At 51.5% G+C, this 19737-nt stretch overlaps 3 protein-coding genes across 3 annotated transcripts in view; 2 read left to right on the top strand and 1 right to left on the bottom strand.

The window, feature by feature from the left end:
• The window catches only part of DOC2B (double C2 domain beta), a 28619-nt gene extending 17438 nt beyond the window's left edge, over window positions 1–11181 (top strand). Inside the window, exons 4-9 of the mRNA XM_058854139.1 lie at window positions 324–433; window positions 6463–6589; window positions 6792–6949; window positions 9020–9101; window positions 9297–9393; window positions 10695–11181. Coding sequence (XP_058710122.1) covers window positions 324–433; window positions 6463–6589; window positions 6792–6949; window positions 9020–9101; window positions 9297–9393; window positions 10695–10831 — 711 coding nt within the window. The 3' untranslated portion in view covers window positions 10832–11181. The remainder of the gene's footprint in view (window positions 1–323; window positions 434–6462; window positions 6590–6791; window positions 6950–9019; window positions 9102–9296; window positions 9394–10694) is intronic.
• A 2171-nt stretch (window positions 11182–13352) lies between these two features.
• Window positions 13353–16080, top strand: LOC131587165 (pinopsin). The gene is made up of 5 exons (XM_058854738.1): window positions 13353–13692; window positions 14281–14463; window positions 14925–15070; window positions 15264–15503; window positions 15943–16080. Exons 1-5 carry the CDS (start codon window positions 13353–13355, stop codon window positions 16078–16080), a joined length of 1047 nt encoding a protein of 348 aa, XP_058710721.1.
• Window positions 16081–18623: 2543 nt separating this feature from the next.
• Window positions 18624–19737, bottom strand: part of TEX14 (testis expressed 14, intercellular bridge forming factor) — a 29582-nt gene continuing 28468 nt past the window's right edge. The window contains exon 31 of the mRNA XM_058854135.1: window positions 18624–19628. Coding sequence (XP_058710118.1) covers window positions 19592–19628 — 37 coding nt within the window. The 3' untranslated portion in view covers window positions 18624–19591. The remainder of the gene's footprint in view (window positions 19629–19737) is intronic.

Genomic DNA, 19737 nt, shown 5'->3' with positions numbered 1-19737 from the left:
AAAATGGATTTTTTTTCCTCCCCCTTGCTCTCTCCTGCTGTTGAAATGAAATCCCAGTCCATGCTCTGCCAAGGTTCCCATTTTGCTGGCTGTTCTCAGGATGTGGGGTTGGGTTGGTTTGATAATGAGTGAGCTGCTGTGTCCCTGCCCCTCAGGTTTTTGCTGGATTTGGGATGGATTTGGGCCACCCCATCGAGGGTTACAGCACTGGGACAGAAGAGTGACAGCACAAATTGCTCCTTCCTCTCCAAACAGGGCTTCTACTCCTGTCCAAACAGCCTCCTTTGTGGGAGGACTGACCCCACTGACCTTTGCTTTTCCAGGCAAACAAGCTGAGAACCAAAACCCTGCGCAACACCCTGAACCCCACCTGGAACGAGACCCTCACCTACTACGGCATCACCGACGAGGACATGATCCGCAAGACGCTGCGGTACGGCCCCATCCCAGGGGGACACATCCCCTCCCTCAGCCCCAGCTGTCCCTCCCCACCCCAATTTCACCCAGGGACCCCCCTGCTCAGCCCCTCAGGAGGGCTCTGGGCAGAGCTGTCCCCAGGGAACCCATCTGTCACCTCCAGAGCCACTGAGCCCTGATTTACAGTGGGGTACCCAGTGAGGAGCCTGCTCTGCTGCATCATCAACCTCAGAACTCTCTGGCTGGCTCCTGCCTGCTGAGGAGCTGTGCTTTGGGTTTAACCTCTTCCTGCCCAGCTCTCAGGGACACACGTTGAGGCTTTGTGCTCGTGTCTTGCTGAGAAAAATCTCCTCAGGGAAGTTCTGGGCCCCTTTCAGAGCTGAGCTTTTTGTGAGAAATCTGGAGGCATCTGTGAATTATTGTCCAGCTAAACAAAGAGTGCAAGTCTTTATTTTACCATTTTATTTTGTTGGCTCAGTCTGTGCATTCAGCATCTCCTGGCAGCATCTCCCAGGGGCTGGGAGAGGTTGTGAGGATGGAGGTGGGCAGGGGCAGAGCTTGGAACGATGCTCTGCAGGGAGCAGACACCTGTGAATGCAAAGATTTTTCATGTTTTGGCCTCTGTCCCACCTGGATGAGGGCCAGAACTGTGGGCAGCCTCCATCACCACACTGATCTGGGGCTGTGCTGCAGGATTTGCTGTAAGATCCATTCTCAAAGAAAGGATTTTGCATCCTTCTCCAAGGACTGGGGGCTTTGCCAGCTCCGTGGCTGGAATCCCACCCTCCTCATTTGCAGTTGGCCTGGGAGTTTGTGATTTTCCTCACTCCAGGAGCACAAAGCTGCCTGGTGGAAGGTCCTGCTTGGAGGTGAAGAGGGGCAGAGCCCACCTGTGGTGTGCAGGGTGATGGGAAATTCAGCACCCTGGATTATTATTATTTTCTCTTGGGAAACATTAGTCATGCTGGAAGTGCTGCAGGCTGGTGGGGCTGGGAAGCCTCCAGTTTGTTGTTATTATTGGTGGGTATTTTTTCACTGCAGGCTTTGAAGTTTGCAGCTTCCTCGAGCGTGGAAATTGGTTTGTAAGGAGCTGTTGGCCGAGTTGTTTGCTGGAAGTCAACAGGGAGCAGGAGGGCTCGACCCCCACTCTTTCAGGGCTCTGGGAGCTGCTTTTCCCTTGGGAAGGGCTGTTTATCCCAGAGGCAGCAGGGAGCTGTGGGATGGGGGATGCACCAAAATGTCCTGGGCTGGATTTGCCTTTCTCCCCTCAGAAATTCTGCCCCATCCCATCCCTGCCTGCCAGCCTGGGTGCTGTGGAGCTCCCTGTGCCCTCCCCAAAGCTCAAAACTGTGCATGGAGCCCTGTACCCCACCTGGGAGCCCTCAGTCCACAGGAGAATGTGGCTGGATGGACTCTGAAGATCATCTCACTTGGGCAGGGACACCTCCCACTGTCCCAGGCTGCTCCAGCCTGGCCTTGGACACTTCCAGGGATCCAGGGGCAGCCACAGCTTCTCTGGGCACCCTGTGCCAGGGCCTGCCCACCCTCCCAGGGAAGGATTTCTTCCCAATATCCCATCTAAACTGGCCATCTGTCAGTGTTTTGCTGTGGCTGGAGCTGTTTCTCTGCCATGAGCTGGCCCTTCACTCTCCCTCTGCAGGAAACGTCTCCATGCACTGCCCTGCCTTGGGTGCTTTGCTTCACCCATCTGTCTTCTCAAAATATCTCCTTTTCCACGAGGAAAAGCCAACTTCAAAGCCAGGAGGATGCTGGTTTTCCCTGTGCTAATCAGGAGAGGCTCCTGCCAGGCAGCTGGTGCTGCTTGAAAGAGCATCAGCGATGCTCCCCTCGGTCTGGGCGGTGACCATTCCCTGGGAGCCTCCCTGCTGCTGAGCTGGCCAGGGACTGCAATTCCAGAGTCTCTTTAATGTGAAAATAAAGGCAGAGATCAAAGCTGCCGCCAGCCTTTGCCTCCCTGCAGCCTGGAGATGCGTCAGGGAAGCTGGAAAAGCACCCAGAACTCTTCCCTGCCCACCTGGTGGGACGTGTCCAGCATGGATTGCTGGGGTGGTGCTGGCGTGGGGCACTCTGCCAGTGCCTGCAGCCTTTCAGGAGGGGACAAGTGGCATTTGTCACAGCAGCTGGAGTAGGGACACCCCTGGAGCTGGAGTGGGATCCCCTCCTGCCCAAGCCCCCCAAATCATGTCCAGGTTCTCCCTCATCCCTGCATGTCCAAACTGGTGGAGTGACTGTGCTGTCACAGACCCCAGGAGCCAGCAGGGTTCACTCCCCGAGGTGAAGGAGAGGTGAAGGCAGCCCAGCTAATTGCAGTGGCAAGCAGGATTTTGTTAATGAACCAACCCCCTCAAAACCCAGCAGATATTTGGGATTTGGTGGAGCGCAGCAGGTGGGAGGATCTCGAAAGGTCTCATCCATTCATTGAATTCAATATCCCTGAGTGCAGCCCAAGGCTTAGCAGGGATGAAAACACCCACCAGCCTGGGAAAAGGCAGGTTCAGAGCCATGCAGAACACACTGGAGTGCACAGAGGAATGGGATTGGGGACAGATTCCCTGCCAGATTCCCCTTTCCAGGGGGAAATTCCACCCTGGAGCCCCCATTCCCACCTGGACTGCGACCACAGGGAACAACATCAGGGGAAGGCAGAGAAATGCTGCAGGGGAAGCTGGAACAGGCAGAATACAATCTCCTCCATTTCAATAATACATGTAATATACAATAAATAAATTGCATTCATAATAAATACCCGAGCTGGCCAGATACTGGATACAATTATTCATATCCAGATATATTGGCGAGGTGATGCATTATTCATGGGGTACTCAGCTAGCCCACGAATGCCAGGAATTCTTTGTTTAATCATGTGTTTGACAAACATCATGACTCATTAAATATATTATTCAGAAAATAGTATTTGATCAGGACTAATAGGCAGAGTGCAGCCACTTCAAGGTTTGGGGTCCCAAATTGCTTTACTCTGGATGAATGAGGTTTGCTTGGAATTGCAGGTGCATTTGTAATTATAGCTCACTTCTGCTGTAGTTTCTGTGCTCAGACTTGGAGGCATTTTGTGATGGAGCCCATGATGGAATCCTTTTGTTTTCTGGAGAACTGGACTTTCCCAGGGCGCTATTTTGTCTCCTTGCCTGGTTTTGCCTGTTCTTAAACCAAGGCAGCATCGCCTGCTCCTCATGGAGAGCCTCCCATGTTGCCATAAGGGATCTCAGACACAGGGGATGCAGCTGGGGCTCTGCTCTGGGAGTTTTTGAGGAAGAGGATCCTCTCTGACCCCCTTTCCACGCTGGGAAAGAGGCCGAGGAACTCGTGTGAGGGAGCAGAAGCCGTGAGTCAGCTGCTGGAGCTGTGCAGTGAGTCAGGACTAACCCAGGAGCCCGGGCTGAGTAGGAGGGAGGAGAAGTTTAATGAGCAGTGATTGTTCATTTGCTGCTCAGTTTCCTTCCAAGGTGGTTTTCACAGCCCTTAACGTGGAGATCAGGACCCCACAGTGAGGATATCAAGTGAAACACAGGGCTGGAGGGATTGGGATTGATAAGGAGAGATGAGAAAGGGGTGAAGCTCCAGTTACAGGCTGGGGATGGAAGGTGAACGAGGCTGCCAGAGGCATCTTGTGCTGTTTGTCATGGGGCTGATTTTCTAACCCAAGGCATAAAAATTCCACCACATCGATTTCTCCTAATAAAATCCAAGCTGGTGTGATTGCATTACGCCTTTTTCCAAGGGGAGGGCCGGGGCTGGAGCTTCCTGCTCATCTCACTCAAAGCTCTCTGCCTTCACTGCTGGGCCAGGGCACTGCAGGGCTGGAAATGCCATTCCAGTGGGGATGAGCTGCACCTGGGAACAGGAACTGGGGCTGGGGGATGAGCCTGAGGCATGGGGAGAGCTGACACAAAACCCCCACTGGGCATCACACAGAGATGGGCACAAAATGTGAGGACCCAGCTGAGAAGAGACCAGAGGTGCCAAAAGGGAGAAGGGGGCTGGGAGAGGCCTGGAGCTGTCAGGGCACTGTGCCAAAAACAACTTCCCAAGACCCTTCCCGTGTCCCTGAGGGCCCTGACACAGGGCCCAGAGGGGTCTCTCCCAGTGGGACACTGGAGATGCTCTCCCTGCCGCCACCACTGGAGTTTTCCACATTTCCTTCCCGGGCTTTCACCTCATCCTGAGGCTCCTGAGTCTTCACAGCAAGCAGGATGCTGTGTTTGGGATCCTGCTGTGCTTCTGGGGGGTACCTGGACACTGGCAGAATTGTTACTCACACTTTTAAGAGGTAAACCATCCCAAACTCTGTCTCCCTGAGTGCCCAGGAGTTGGCACCGCTCCACAATTGCTGGGTGCACACACAGATCTCTGTGAGGCCATGTCCCCTCCTGTCCCCTCGTGTCCCCCCAGCTCTGCCCTGTGGGGCAGGGGCTCCACACTCCTGGCAAGTGCAACGCTGGCTCTGGAGCTGCTGCTGCTGCTCCTTTGCTGCTTCTGCTCCTCTCAAGAAAGAGGAGAGGAAATGGGGAATATCGTGCCTGCATCTGAGATTCTCTTTGAGGATTTTTCCGTTCTGGTGGGGTGTTTTTTTCCGTGGGTATCTATAGTAACGCTGCATCCAGCCACAGTTTTCTGGAGTGCAGCATTCCCTGTTTTCCTGCTTGTGCCCTATTTTTTTTTCCCAAACCCATTTCCTCTGCTGCTCCCAAGCCCTGATGATCCTTGTGCTGTGGCACTGAGACATCCCCATGGCTTCTTTTTTACTCATGTGAGCATGAGGGTGGTCAAACCATCCTTGGATAAGGAACTGAAGCATCCACAGGTAAACAATCTGTAGATAAATCATCCATGGATAACCCATCCATGATATTATGGGTGTGCAATTAGCTACTCTCAGGTGGGATCACAGGGCATTATTTATCTTTAATTACTAATTATTAATCTTTAATTACTTTCCCTCTTCCCCTGGAGCAGAAGTGGGAAGATGGACACCAAAGGGACTGGGTGAAAAACAATCAGGTGCCCAAAAGATGAGAAGACACTGTAAGAACAGGTTTTTTTTAAAAAAAGGAGAAAGGATGTAAGGGAAGGGAAAAGAAATGCCTTTCCCTCATGGGGAGGGAGCCCAGCCAGTCCCTGTGTGGCTCCAGCAGGGATGCAGGATGCTCCCTTTGGCTTTCCCCATTCCCAGCACAGCTGGGAACAGCTGGTCCCTCAAGGCACCTTCTGGCCCTCTGGGATTTGGGGAGCTGCGAGCAGAGGCTCTCTGCAAGCACCAACTTTGCTCCTCTGCCGTCCCTCCTGACGCCCAGAGCAGGCTGGGAAGCAGCAGAGGAATGACTCATTAGCTGCCAGCTCAGGGAAAAACATTTATAGCTTTTTTCATGGAAAACAGCCTGGGCTCAGCACCACATCCCTGCCCTCAGACACAGCTGCCTCCACTGGGACACATCCCGGGATCCCAGCGGGGCTGGGAGAGCTCCACCTGCCCAAGGTGGGATGTTTTCCATGGTCTGGGTGTGGAAATCACTCATGGCCTTGTGTGCTTGGTGGGAATGGGGGTGGCAGAACCTCTCTGTGTCCCAGGCAAGGTCACCCTGGGAGCTGCCACCTCCAGCAGTGCCTGAGCTCCGAGGGAAGGAGCTGTGTGGGAAAAAAGCTTCTCCCAGCCACACAGTCCAAGGGAGGGGTGAGGAAGAGCCTCCATGGCTGGGCAAAACACACCCCCAGCAACTCAGAGTAATTTTGCTTTAGTCCCTGATGACTCTGATGTTTTAGTGGAAGGGTTTAGGATGGTTGAGGCTCCAGCCTGCTTTTCCAGCAGTGCCTGGGCTGGGATGTGTGTTTGCACACAGAGACTCACACCGTGAGCTGCCCTGTGCGTTCCAGCTGTGTTCCAGCTGTTTTCCAGCTGTCTGCAGAGGAGGTGCCCTGTCCATGGCCTGGGGAAGGGGGACCTGCAGAGCACAGGGGGCAGCCCCTCCCCTCTCTGCAGTGTCCCCGCTCAGCCCGTGCCCCTTGCAGGATCTCGGTGTGTGACGAGGACAAGTTCCGCCACAACGAGTTCATCGGGGAGACGCGCATCCCGCTGAAGAAACTGAAGCCCAACCAGACCAAAAACTTCAACATCTGCCTGGAGAAGCAGCTGCCGGTGAGTGAGGGGGGTTCAGAGCCTCGTCCCACCTTGGAATCACAGACACAGCAGCTTCTCCCTGTGGGATGTGGGAGCACGGAGCTGTGTGGCCCCTCAAACATCGTCAGGGATGTGGGGAAGGGCATCCCTGGGCTGAGGAGGTGTCTGGCTGCGGCTGTATCGTGGTGCAGCCCCCAGACCGGGTGCATTCCCTCCCCAGATAGATAAAACAGAGGACAAATCGCTGGAGGAGCGTGGCAGGATCCTCATCTCCCTCAAGTACAGCTCGCAGAAGCAGGGGCTGCAGGTGGGGATCATGCGCTGCGCACACCTGGCTGCCATGGACGCCAACGGCTACTCCGACCCCTACGTCAAAATGTGAGTGCCACCCTTCAAAATGTGTCACCCATCAAAGTGTGTCACCCATCAAAATGTGTCACCCATCAAAGTGTGAGTGTCACCCATCAAAATGTGAGTGCCACCCTTCAAAATGTGTCACCCATCAAAATGTGAGTGTCACCCTTCAAAATGTGTCACCCATCAAAATGTGAGTGTCACCCATCAAAGTGTGAGTGTCACCCTTCAAAATGTGAGTGTCACCCTTCAAAATGTGAGTGTCACCTGTCAAAATGTGTCACCTGTCAAAATGTGAGTGTCACCCATCAAAATGTGAGTGTCACCCATCAAAATGTGAGTGTCACCTGTCAAAATGTGAGTGTCACCCTTCAAAATGTGAGTGTCACCTGTCAAAATGTGAGTGTCACCCATCAAAATGTGAGTGTCACCTGCCAAAATGTGAGTGTCACCCATCAAAATGTGAGTGTCACCCATCAAAATGTGAGTGTCACCTGTCAAAATGTGAGTGTCACCTGCCAAAATGTGAGTGTCACCTGTCAAAATGTGAGTGTCACCCATCAAAATGTGAGTGTCACCCATCAAAATGTGAGTGTCACCCGTCAAAATGTGAGTGTCACCCGTCAAAATGTGAGTGTCACCCATCAAAATGTGAGTGTCACCTGCCAAAATGTGTCACCCATCAAAATGTGAGTGTCACCCATCAAAATGTGAGTGTCACCCGTCAAAATGTGAGTGTCACCCATCAAAATGTGAGTGTCACCTGCCAAAATGTGAGCATCACCCATCAAAATGTGAGTGTCACCTGCCAAAATGTGAGTGTCACCTGTCAAAATGTGAGTGTCACCCATCAAAATGTGAGTGTCACCCTCAGCCCTGCTGTCCCCTCCCGCCTCTCCCCAGCGGGGATTAATTGCTGTCATTAGGAGATGCAGATGAGGCACTCAGGCAGCAGCTTGCCTGTGCCTGGAGCGTTATTCCCTGGCCATTGTTTGGCAGAGTTTCCAGGTGAGCTGGGGCAGGACTGGGTGGTCTGGGGTTGTCCCTCCTGCCCCGCCGCAGCTCCTGGGTTTTTGGGGGGATGGAATTTTTCACATTCTCTGCAGAGAGGGGGTGACCATGGCGAGGAGGGACCCTGTGCCTGTCCCACCTCCTTGTCCCCACCGTGCTGACTCAAACTTGGGCACTTTTAGGGATGGTATTTGCTAAGGCAGAACTGCTGGGAGAAACCACAGCTGGGAGACCCAGTAATGGAGTGTATCAACAGCACATTTTCACCTTCTTATTTACGTGTTTTTTAGGGGTGGAGATGTTAGTAAAAAAAATCCCCTCTTGCTTTTTTAGATGCCCATGGGAGGCTCAGTCCCCGAGCAACACAATTCCCGTTTCACCCAGGCAGTTTTGGGTGTCCCCTGTGCTATCCACAGGAGATTGCATCTGCAGGGCTGGGATCAGAGCAGATAGAAAAGTGATGCTTCTCGGTACAAGCCCTAATTTTTAATTATGAGCAAGATCTGGAACGTGCAGCAAGGAAGCAGAACTGATGTTTAAAGGCGCAGCAGCAGCACAAAACCACGATGGATTGACTTTGTCCTGACCCACGTTTCTGGTCCCCTCTCTGCCTGATGACACTTTAGTCTCGTTTGCTGTCCAGCTCTGGGGCTGTGCTGTAGAATATCTGTGGGGAACAGCCCGAAGCTGCTCCTCTTCCACCCTGCATGTGGTTCCTGTCCCCTGGAGAGGCTCTGCCTGAGCAGACCAGTCACACACCTGAGTCTGGACTGGTCTGGGCTGGGAGTGATGGCTTTGGGGAGCGTGTGTGCAGTGCCAGTGTCCCCTAGGGTCTGGAGATGGGATAATCGGTGCTCTCTGATTGCAGCCAGCCGCTGGGCTTGGTTCTAAGGTGGGGAAATGCTGCCTCCTCCCAGCCATCCCCAGAGTTTTGGCAGGGGAGAGCAGGGGAGGAGGATTTGGAGGTTCAGGGGGCTCAGCCACCCACCCACCTCAGGCTGGCTCTGCTCAGGAGCTGGTCCTGCAGCCACAGGCACTGCCCCCCTCACTGGGACCCACGGGGCTGCTTTGCTCTCCTTGCAGTTACTTGAAACCAGATGAGGACAAGAAATCCAAGCACAAGACAGCAGTGAAGAAGAAAACGCTGAACCCCGAGTTCAATGAGGTGGGTTTGGGGTGGGTGTGGTTCTCACCGAGGGGCTTTTCTCAACCTCAGACTTAAAAGATAAAACTCCCCCCACCTCATTCACTGTGTGAGGAGGGATTGGGGTTGGGTTCCCCGTGGGAAGCAAAGCCTGAGGAGGAGGATGAGCTGCCCCAGCCCCTGTTTCATCCTGATTCTACCTCTGCTCCTCCACAGGAGTTTTTCTATGAGATAAAGCACGGTGACCTGGCAAAGAAAACCTTAGAAGTCACTGTGTGGGACTATGATATCGGGAAATCCAATGATTTCATAGGTGAGTAGCACACTCCAGAAGGTCTCCTTGGCCTCTTTTTTATTTATCTTCATTTTCTGTGCCTCTTCCTTCTCCTGCACTCCCCCAGCCTCCCAGTTTGTTCTCCATGCCCACATTCATTCTCACTGGGTTTCAGTTCTGCTTTTATCCCTTTCCTGCCCCTGAGCCTCTCAAGGAGCATCCAAGCAGGGAGAAAACGCACCTGCCTCTCCCCTTCTGTTTTCAGATGTTTTCCTCTGAGTGAAAAACAGGTTTAACAGGGAGGTTTCATTTATCTCTGTTGGATGTCTGGGCTTGTTGTGATTTTGTTGCTGTGATTTATCACTACCAAGAGCCCGGTACCTCCAGCAGCCACTGTGATTGCAGAGAGCCCTTGGCACCAGGGACAGGGGCACTGCCAGGGACAGGGACACTGCCAGGGACAGGGACACTGCCAGGGACAGGGGCACTGCCTGGGACAGGGGCACTATCGGGACAGGGGCACTGCCAGGGACAGGGGCACTGTCAGGGACAGGGGCACTATCGGGACAGGGGCACTGCCAGGGACAGGGGCACTGTCAGGGACAGGGGCACTATCGGGACAGGGGCACTATCGGGACAGGGGCACTGCCAGGGACAGGGACACTGCCTGGGACAGGGACACTGCCAGGGACAGGGGCACTATCAGGACAGGGGCACTGTCAGGGACAGGGGCACTGTCAGGGACAGGGACACTGCCAGGGACAGGGGCACTATCAGGACAGGGGCACTGCCAGGGACAGGGGCACTGCCTGGGACAGGGACACTGCCAGGGACAGGGGCACTATCAGGACAGGGGCACTGTCAGGGACAGGGGCACTGCCTGGGACAGGAGCACTGTCAGGGACAGGGGCACTGCCAGGGACAGGGACACTGCCCGGGACAGGGACACTATCAGGACAGGGGCACTGTCAGGGACAGGGACACTATCAGGACAGGGGCACTGCCAGGGACAGAGGCACTATCAGGACAGGGGCACTGCCAGGGACAGGGGCACTGCCAGGGACAGAGGCACTGCCTGGGACAGGGGCACTATCAGGACAGGGACACTGCCAGGGACACGGGCACTGCCAGGGACAGGGGCACTGCCTGGGACAGGTCCCACGTCCCAGCCATCAGGGGTGGGGAATTTGGGCCGCATTTCACATCAGCTTGGATGCTGCGAGGATGCTGAATCACCCGGCTCCCTGCAGCATCCCCCGGTGTCCCTCGGCATCTCTCAGCATCCCCTGCAGAGCCGATGCTCCCCCCACAGCTCTCCCTCTCTCTCTCTCCCTCCCAAGGCGGAGTCGTGTTAGGAATTAATGCCAAAGGGGAGCGGCTGAAGCACTGGTTCGACTGCCTGAAGAACAAGGACAAGAAAATCGAGCGCTGGCACACGCTGACCAACGAGCTGCCGGGCGCCGTCCTCAGCGACTGAGCCCTGGGGGCCACAGCTCCACAGCCTTTGGGCTCCTCCCAGCTTTGGATCCGGGGGATCCCGGGACAGCCAGGACAGCAGGACACCCCCCAGCAGGGCCTGGCTGCAGGGAAGCCCTTCCCAGGGAAGAAGGCACAGGTAGTTTGCTCTGGTGGCCGCTGCCAAGGCTTTTCCAGAACGCCTCTTTGCGCCCTGCCGCGCTCCCAGCCGCGCTCTGCAGCGGGCACGGGCACACTCACGCTCACACACACGCAGGTGTGCACCCCTGCATGCACTGCAGTCCAGCTCCTCTCCCAAATCCTGCCTCTACTCCGTTACCTTCTCGCTGCCTTGCAAGTCAGTGGCAAAAATGAATGCGTCCGTCCGTCCGCGTCCGTGTGTCCGGCATCGGCAAAAGGCGTCCCTAAAAACACACAAAACACAGAACTGTCTCCTCGGGGCAGCTTGTGCCATATCTCTGGTGGTTTGTCAGTCTCTGTGGTTCGGGCCTAAACAGTCTTTTATGCATTTAAAGCTCCTCTGTTGGAATGATTGTGTCAACCTGGAAAGAGTGTTCGCTTTCCTTCCAGGAACGTTGTGCTCGTCCTCTCCAGTAACTCACGTGAAGGCGGCAGAGCTGTGCAGAGCACACTTTTCCTCCTGGGATCGGGCAGCTTCACATTTGGGAGGCAAAATAAAAAGCTCCCTGGAGCAGCCTGGCTGTTCTTGCTTCCCAGGACTGGCAGCAGCCTCTCTCCTAATGAAACCACGCCATGCAGCAGCACGGCTGTTTTTCCAGCAAAGCCAGCTTCCAGGCTGAATTTTTCTATCATTTTTCCCTTTTTCATCCCTTTCCAATTCAATCATTAATTAATGAAGATGCTGAGCCTCTGAGCTGAGCTGGAATTGTGTTTGTATTTCAGCATGGCCGTGAGGTTGATTCATTTTCTGCCTCAAACAGCATCCAAACCAAATAAATTTCTGTGTATGGCACAGTAATATTAATATGGCACAGTAATAATATATGAATATTACCATAATCTCAGATATCATTCTCTGTGATCTGTCTTGGCTCATCCTCATCCCACCAAGCACCCAGTGGGATGAGCTAAAACTTTCTAGGAAATGCTGCACCATTCCCAAAATTTCTTGAAGCCTTTAAAGAATGATTTCTTAGGAAGAGCTGCTCTTTCCCCACGAGTCTCAGTTACCCTCAGCTTCCAAGCCCCTGTGCACGTATTGCCAACTTCATTTTTTGTCTCTTGGGAAGCAGTGGAATCTCTGGAAACCTACGTTTACTTTTCCAAGTGACAGTCGTGTTACACCTTGTTACACCTTGTTTGATATTGGGGGGAGATAAAAGAATAAAAAAAACAACATTCATAGGGGTTTTTTTAATAACTTAATATTTGTAATGCATCCTGCAGATATGCATGGATTTTATTTGAATGCTGGCAGCCTGTCAAGTCAGATGTTCCCAAAAATCCTTCCTGGTCCAGCACTTTAAAACCTGGTTGGGGTCTGAGCTTCCAGGGAAGCTCCAGGAGCACCAGGTTGGCTGTGCCTCCCTTTTCTGGCAAAGTTCCCTTCAATCCATCCTTTTTTCCAGCCTATGAAACTGGTTTATGCCTGAGGTGGAGTAGGACATGTGTGTGTGTGGGTTCCTTCACTTTGTGCCCCAGTCTTTTCTAAGTGGACACTCCGTCCCTCGTCCCAGCTGCATGCAGAGTTGGTGGTTGTCATGCCAGGCCTCGTGAAATGTTTGGTACCAATGTTTTGCTACCATGTGAAGGCTGCAGAAACCATCCTTACCTGCATCCTGAGAGACTTTTGTATTTCAATATTACCTATCTGTGTACTTTTGGTCAGATTTGTTAATATTTATAATGAGAACTGAAAATAAAAAAGTTAAAAAAAAATAAAAATTAAAAAAAAAAAAAAAAGGTTGATGCTGGTGGTGCAGCTTTTGGATTTGGGGGATGGCAAGGATTTGGGAAGAAATGGTTTTAAACCAGAGCATTAGGGGCTTCTTGGCCCAATATAGCATAAATACTATATATGTACTTACAAGTATTTATAAATATATATATATGGGGAGATATATATATATAGATATATATATCTATATGAAGAGAGAAAATACATTTATATGGCCCAATTAAGTATCAATACTGCATGAATATTTATGTTTAATATATATATTTTTAGTAGCTGTGCAGCCCAGCAAATCCAGAGCACAGGGAATGATCTCAGGTGCCAAGGCTGGGCTTACAGGAAAATCCAACTGGAAAGCATGAGTTAAAAAAAAATATTTACTCAATTAAATGATGCTCTGTTCAGTCATCAGATTTCTGTTTAAGTCACTCTTTATCCCCTTGGGAATAAAGAGCTGATTATAAAAAGCAGGAGGACAAACCCTTCAGATTAAAATAAAGCTTAAGGTATTTGGATGCCAAGCTGCTCTGGGGCACGTCAGCCCCTCCTGCTCTATAAAGAGGCTCTGCTTTTGGGGAAGCTCACCTGCCCCAGGTGCTGCTGCTCCATGGACAGCACCCAGGAGCCCCCAAACAACGGCACCCCGGGGCCTTTCGACGGCCCCCAGTGGCCCCACCAGGGCCCCCGGGCCATGTACCTGGCGGTGGCCGTGCTCATGGGGCTCGTGGTGGCCTCGGCCTCGGTGCTCAATGGCCTGGTCATCGCGGTGTCCCTCCGGCACAAGAAGCTCCGCTCGCCCCTGAACTACATCCTGGTGAACCTGGCCGTGGCCAACCTGCTGGTGACGCTCTGCGGCAGCTCCGTCAGCCTCTCCAACAACATCAGCGGCTTCTTCGTGTTTGGGAAACGGCTCTGCGAGCTGGAGGGCTTCATGGTGTCCCTGACAGGTAAGGAGATGAATTCCAGACCTGCCTCAGGCTCTGGCTGATGCTTTTGGGTTTGGCAGAGGAGCTTTGGAGATGTTTCACCACCTACAGTCAACACTTTGAGGTTGTGAAACTCGTGTCCTTCAGCCCTTGGTTAGCTCTGGGAAGGGTTGGGGAGGTGGGTGGCTGGGCCAGGGCAGTCCTGGTCTGGACAGAGTGGGAAATGCCACTTGGGGACATGGGGAATCCTTGTTTGGGATGCATTTCATGGGTGCTGGCTGCTGTACCAGCACACCTGGGGCTGGCTGTGCACCAGGGACAGGAAATTGAGCAAAAACTCTGCTTGAGGACACTCTGCTGTTGTAACCACGAGGCGTCACAGCCACCCATTGCCAACCTCATTCCTAAGGGCCAAAATCACACTTGTCCCTGCTGTGAGAGAAGCAGTGCCAAAATCACAGTTTTTAACGGCCAAATATCACACCTCTCCCTGCTGCAAGGAACAAACATCCCACTTCTTGTTCAAACAATATTTACTTGAACTAAACCAGGTGGCAGCACAGGCAGCAGAACCTGTCCCTGAGGCACAACCCCTCGCTGTCCCCCCAGGCATCGTGGGGCTGTGGTCCCTGGCCATCCTGGCCTTGGAGAGGTACCTGGTGGTCTGCAGACCCCTGAGAGACTTTCGGTTCCAGCACCGGCACGCTGCCAGCGGCTGTGCCTTCACCTGGGGCTGGTCCCTGCTCTGGACAACCCCACCGCTCCTGGGCTGGAGCAGCTACGTGCCTGAAGGTAGGGGAGATGTGCATCAGACTCCGCTCTCTTGTCTTCTTGTGTCTTGGTTTCAAGCCCGGGGTAGCTGGAGAGTGTCTGTGCTGGAGTTTAAGGGGTTAATAGCTCCTGTTAATATCTTCTGCTTGCTCAGCCAATTCTCCTCTCCTTGAGGCTGTTCTTTGGAAGTTCCCCAGCACAGGACACTCTGCAGGTGTTCTCACCAGAGGCAGGAGCTGCTCTGGCTGCTGGAGCAGCACCCAGTGCACACCCAGCCCAAAGCTGCCCTTGTCAGGGCCTGTCACAACTCCACAACAAACCACAGAGGGCATCTGGGCAGCCAAAAACCCCAGTGCTGATCTCCAGGCCCTTGGGGATGGAAAAGCGAGGGGTGCTTGGGTGGTGTGGCTGTTTTGGAGCCCATCCTTGAGCCCTGATCCAGGCCCTACCTGCTTTAGGCTCATCCCCAACCTTCATTCCAGGCCTGAGGACCTCCTGCGGGCCCAACTGGTACACGGGTGGCAGCAACAACAGCAGCTACATCCTGGCCTTGTTTGTCACCTGCTTTGTGATGCCCCTCAGCCTGATCCTCTTCTCCTACACCAACCTGCTGCTGACCCTGCGGGCGGTAAGTGCGCCCGGCTCGGGTGAGTCCGCGCCGTTCCCAAAGCGTCTCCATCGGGATGAAGAGCCTCAGGGCAGGATCTGGGGACAGCCCAAGCAGCTGGCACCTCCTGGCGCTGCCATCAGGGCTCCCAAGGGATGGAGGTGCTGTTCCAAGCTGCTGACAGGCGCCTCCCTCTCTCCCCAACTCCCCGCAGGCCGCGGCGCAGCAGCAGGAGTCGGACACGACGCAGCAGGCGGAGAGGGAGGTGACGCGCATGGTGGTGGCCATGGTGGTGGCCTTCCTCACCTGCTGGCTGCCCTACACCACCTTTGCACTGGTGGTGGCCACCAACAAGGACATTGTCATCCAGCCAGCCCTGGCATCCCTGCCCTCCTACTTCTCCAAGACGGCCACGGTTTACAACCCCATCATCTACGTCTTCATGAACAAACAGGTGAGAGAGAAAGCTCCAAAAAAACCTACAGCTTCACTGGGGGTGCTGGAGAACAGCTTGACAGGCCCAAAAATCCTGGAGGAACCATCTATCCTATCTGCAAGTGTGGTCACTGTGTGTCACCCAGGGTTGCTGTGTCAGCAGCAAGGATTTGGGGAATAAAATGGAAAGGGAGGGAGGAGCCTGCGAGACTGAACAAGAGCTCATTTTCTGCTTCCATGGTTTTATGGGGTCAGGCAACTTAATGTTGGATCACAAGCTGCTCGTTGAAGGTACAAAGCAAACAGAATGAAACTTTTATTGTCCATAAACTGCAGAGTTGGGCTGGGAATAGACAGAGATCTTTCCCAAAATATAACCAGCATCCAACCTGCTGAATCTTGAGGTGACACCGAATTTCTGCTGCCACAAATAACCCACCCCTTCCTTCCCTGCCCAGTTCCAGAGCTGCCTGCTGGGAATGCTGTGCTGTGGTTACCACCCCCGAGGGATGGGGAAAACCTCTCCAGCTGCCCCCAGTCCCCAGGGTGCTGCAGAGGGGCTGAGGAACAAGGTGACACCATCCCACCCTGTGTGACAGCTGCCACATCCTCCTGCACCAGTGCCAGCTCCAGGATCTGCCTGTGCCACCCACAGCAGCACAGAGGGGCTCGGGGTGGAGCTGGTGGGGGCTTTCAGAGGTTGGAGGGGTCCCCAACAAAAAACAAACAACAAAAAAGACATGACAGTGTCTTCTTGCAGGCAAGGAGCCATCCCACCACGGGAGAAACTGTAGATTATCACTACTCCACTCTCCTAAGGAACCCCCTCCCTCCCAGCCCCTCACCTTGGAGCATTTCAAGAACACAAAATAAAAAATGAACAGTAATTTTTCCTCAGTGCACAACATCCCAGATTTCTGTTTGGCCCTGAGTCAGGTGGAAAATGATCTGTCACCATCCCCAGACAGACCAAGCCCTGTCTGCAATGTCTGGTCCTGCTGTGAAGTTCAGGGAGATGCTGTAAATCTGGCAAAAATCCAGCAGGAATGTTTAAGAGCCAACTGTGTTAATAAACACTAATAAATACTGAGTAGTTCATCTGTTTTATTGGCTGATAGAGGGTTTGACAGAAAACACATCGCCTCCTGCCACCAGAGCTGGCACACCCTTCGTGGCAAGTGCCACAAACATCACTACAGAAAGCCAAAGGAAAAACAAAGATGCAAAGTTAATTTTTTTTTTAGAGTTAAGGCAATAAAAGGTCTGAACCCACTGATTTCCCAGCAAGGGTGAAAACACAAATGGAAATGGGCCCCAAGGCAGAGCAGAGGTGGCACTGCCCACAAGCAGCAAACAAAAGATGCCAAAGCCTGTAAGGATAAAATAAAAGAGAAAAAACCTCCAGGAGGCTTCACACCTCATCTTAAATCTCAAACCAGTGTTTATCTACCCCAGCTGCAATCACATTTCTGTTTTTGGAGGCAGATTCTGTCATTCAGGAGCCCAGGAAAAGCTTCTAAAGGTGATATTGAAGGCATGAAGTGGCTGAAACTGGGTTTCACCCAATTCCTCCATCTCTAAAAAAGCCTGCCTGCCTTCAGAGCTGCCTTACAGATTTTTGATCCTGAGCCCTTGAATTGCTTTCAAAATGAGGTGATCCACAGTCAGGCACCCCAGAAATTTGCACTGCCATGGAGGATGATGAGAATTGGGAGACTGAGGGTTTGAGGGGTTTTTTTTTCACTGAGATTCTCTGCTTCAAACCAAAAATAAAACAAAAATCCCCAAACCAGCCCAGCAGAAAAGAATGAAACATGCTGGAACAACCTGGTCTAGTGGAAGGTAGCAGAGGGGTGGAACTAAATCATATTTATGGTAGTTTCCAACCCAAACTGTTCCATGATTCCATGACCTGGAGTGGGGGGACAGGACACCCATCCCCATCCCTGTGTCAGCCTCCCTCTCTCCTGCTGTGCACAACAGCTCAGCTCACACAGCTCAGAGAGGAATTAGAACAGCTCAGTATCACTGTTTTAATTTAATTATTTGGGCTTTCATTCTCTGGGAAAAGCAGCATTAGATGGGCCCCTCTGATCTCCTCTGCTGTCTTGCACTGGTCCCTGTTTAATTGTTCCTGTTAATTACAGCTTTTGTGTCCATGCTTTATATTATCAGGATGATTTACATCCATGCTGAACTTAAATCTGGGAAAGTACAAGCAGCTGAGAAACTGCAATCTCTGTTATGTTCTGGCCCTGATAAGGAGATCAGACAGGCTATGGGGCTATTTGAAAGGCCCTGCACCAACAGAAATAAAAATTCTCCACAGTAAGATTAAAAAAGATAGGGAAACAGTTCACTGTCTGTTCACCATTTGGTCCCACAGATAAAATAGAACAAGAAATGCAGGAAACTGAGATTTTACATGTTGCAGCCCAATATGATTGATAATTCTGTGCATGTGAAAACGCTCATGTGCTGTTCCACCAAACTGCTGCAGCCCCATGGGCTTTAGCTACTTTTTATTTAATTGAATAAGCCTGAAACACAACAAAAACACTGCCCAAACTGAGAGGGAATGACCCTCAGTTATGAGGCACAAGCCACTGAGGATCACACAATAAAAATTTGCAATTTAACTTTTGCAGTCTCTATCCCTGCAGGTAACACAGCCCCAGGGCCATGGGGAGCAGGATCTTGTTCCAGCAGCTCCTGTCAGGAATAAAAATCCTTCTGCCTGGAGCACAGAAGTCCCACACAGAGAATCCACATTGCTACAAGCCTGGGTTAGAAAAGATTAAACCTTTTTTTGGACAGAATTGTGTCACAGCCCGGGGTGAGGCCTGTTCTAGGCCTCGCTGTTATCCTGAGGCGCTTCTGCTCCAGCTCTGTCACTGTCACAACAGGACAAACACATCAAAGATTTTTATTTTCTCTTGATCTTTCCTCAGAAAGCTCCCCCAGCTCTGCAGCATCCTCCCTGGAGCAGCTCTAGCAGTACCTGGTTGTATCATGGCCTGATGATGGGAAGCAGCGTTAAAAACAAGTGAAAAACCCAACAAAACAACCCAAAAAATGAACCTCATGGTTGGTTTTTCATGAGAAAGAACCACATGGCAACACAATAACCTTGAAAACTTTTATTAACGTTGTTAAACCAAATGAACAGGTACAGAGTTGGAGCATTTCCCTGCAAAAACAGGAATGAAGATGCAAAACTTGACCCACCCAGATGTGCAAAACCAGCTCAAAGCCCTGTGTGTCTGTCAGGGAACAGAACAACCTTCACTCCTGCACTTTGAATGTATTTATCACCAAAAAAATTTGTTAAATATGAAATTGCTGTGCCCATCAAAATTCTAATCCAAACTCAATTATATCTAGGGATTTTTTTTATTTTTTGGTTGTTGTTTATGAGTCCTACCAAAAATGTGGTTGAATTAAACATCAGGTATCTTCATAACAACCACATTTTTTTTCACATTCTTGTCTGATGCTGGCAGGGAACATATTGCTGCACTTGCAATCTCTGGAGAACACAGCCTTTTCCTCATTAGCTTTTTGCACAGCAATTAATCCCTTTAATCAGTCAAATCAGTTCAACACTAGATCACAAAAGCACTAAGTAAAGAGAAAACAAGAAATTACCTTGTTAAATTTAATGAGCAAGGAAAAACAGACACTACATGGGCTGTAACACTCTAGCATGGAAACATTTCAGTGCCTGAGCAGCACCAGCAGCCCACAGAATTACAATCATTTTGTCTTTAATGTGAAAACTGCATAATGCAACAGAGCAAGAAATTCTTTAGCTTATGAGAATGTGCACGTGCAGAATAAAAACCAATTTCATAAGAATGTGACAGTAAAAAAACAAGTTCACTTTTGCAACATTGACACTGCCTGTGCATGCAACAGTGGCATCAAAGCAGTACAAACCATATCAGAACACACAGCATTAGATTTTCTTCAAAATTTGCTGCTGCACTTAAAGGAAGTCTGAGCTTTACAGGTGTTTATGTGGCCAAAAAGGGCTGTAATTCACAGACTAAACACTGTGCAAGCAGCAGCAAGCAGGTGATGTGTAGAATTTATTCACTCTCTGTTTTAATCATGGAGAGAGTTCTCATCCAAAACAATTATCCTGCAGGGGACAAAAAAAAAAAAAAAAAAGAGGAAGAAAAGGGTTGTTTTTTATCATATAAACAAGATGAAGGGAATGGGATTTCACAGTGCTTCTTTTTCATGGAAAA

This window comes from Poecile atricapillus, chromosome 21 (assembly GCF_030490865.1).
Source record: "Poecile atricapillus isolate bPoeAtr1 chromosome 21, bPoeAtr1.hap1, whole genome shotgun sequence".
Classification (NCBI taxonomy): Eukaryota; Metazoa; Chordata; class Aves; order Passeriformes; family Paridae; genus Poecile; species Poecile atricapillus.
Note: the sequence above shows the minus strand (reverse complement) of the source record. Positions and strands in the feature narration are given on the sequence as shown.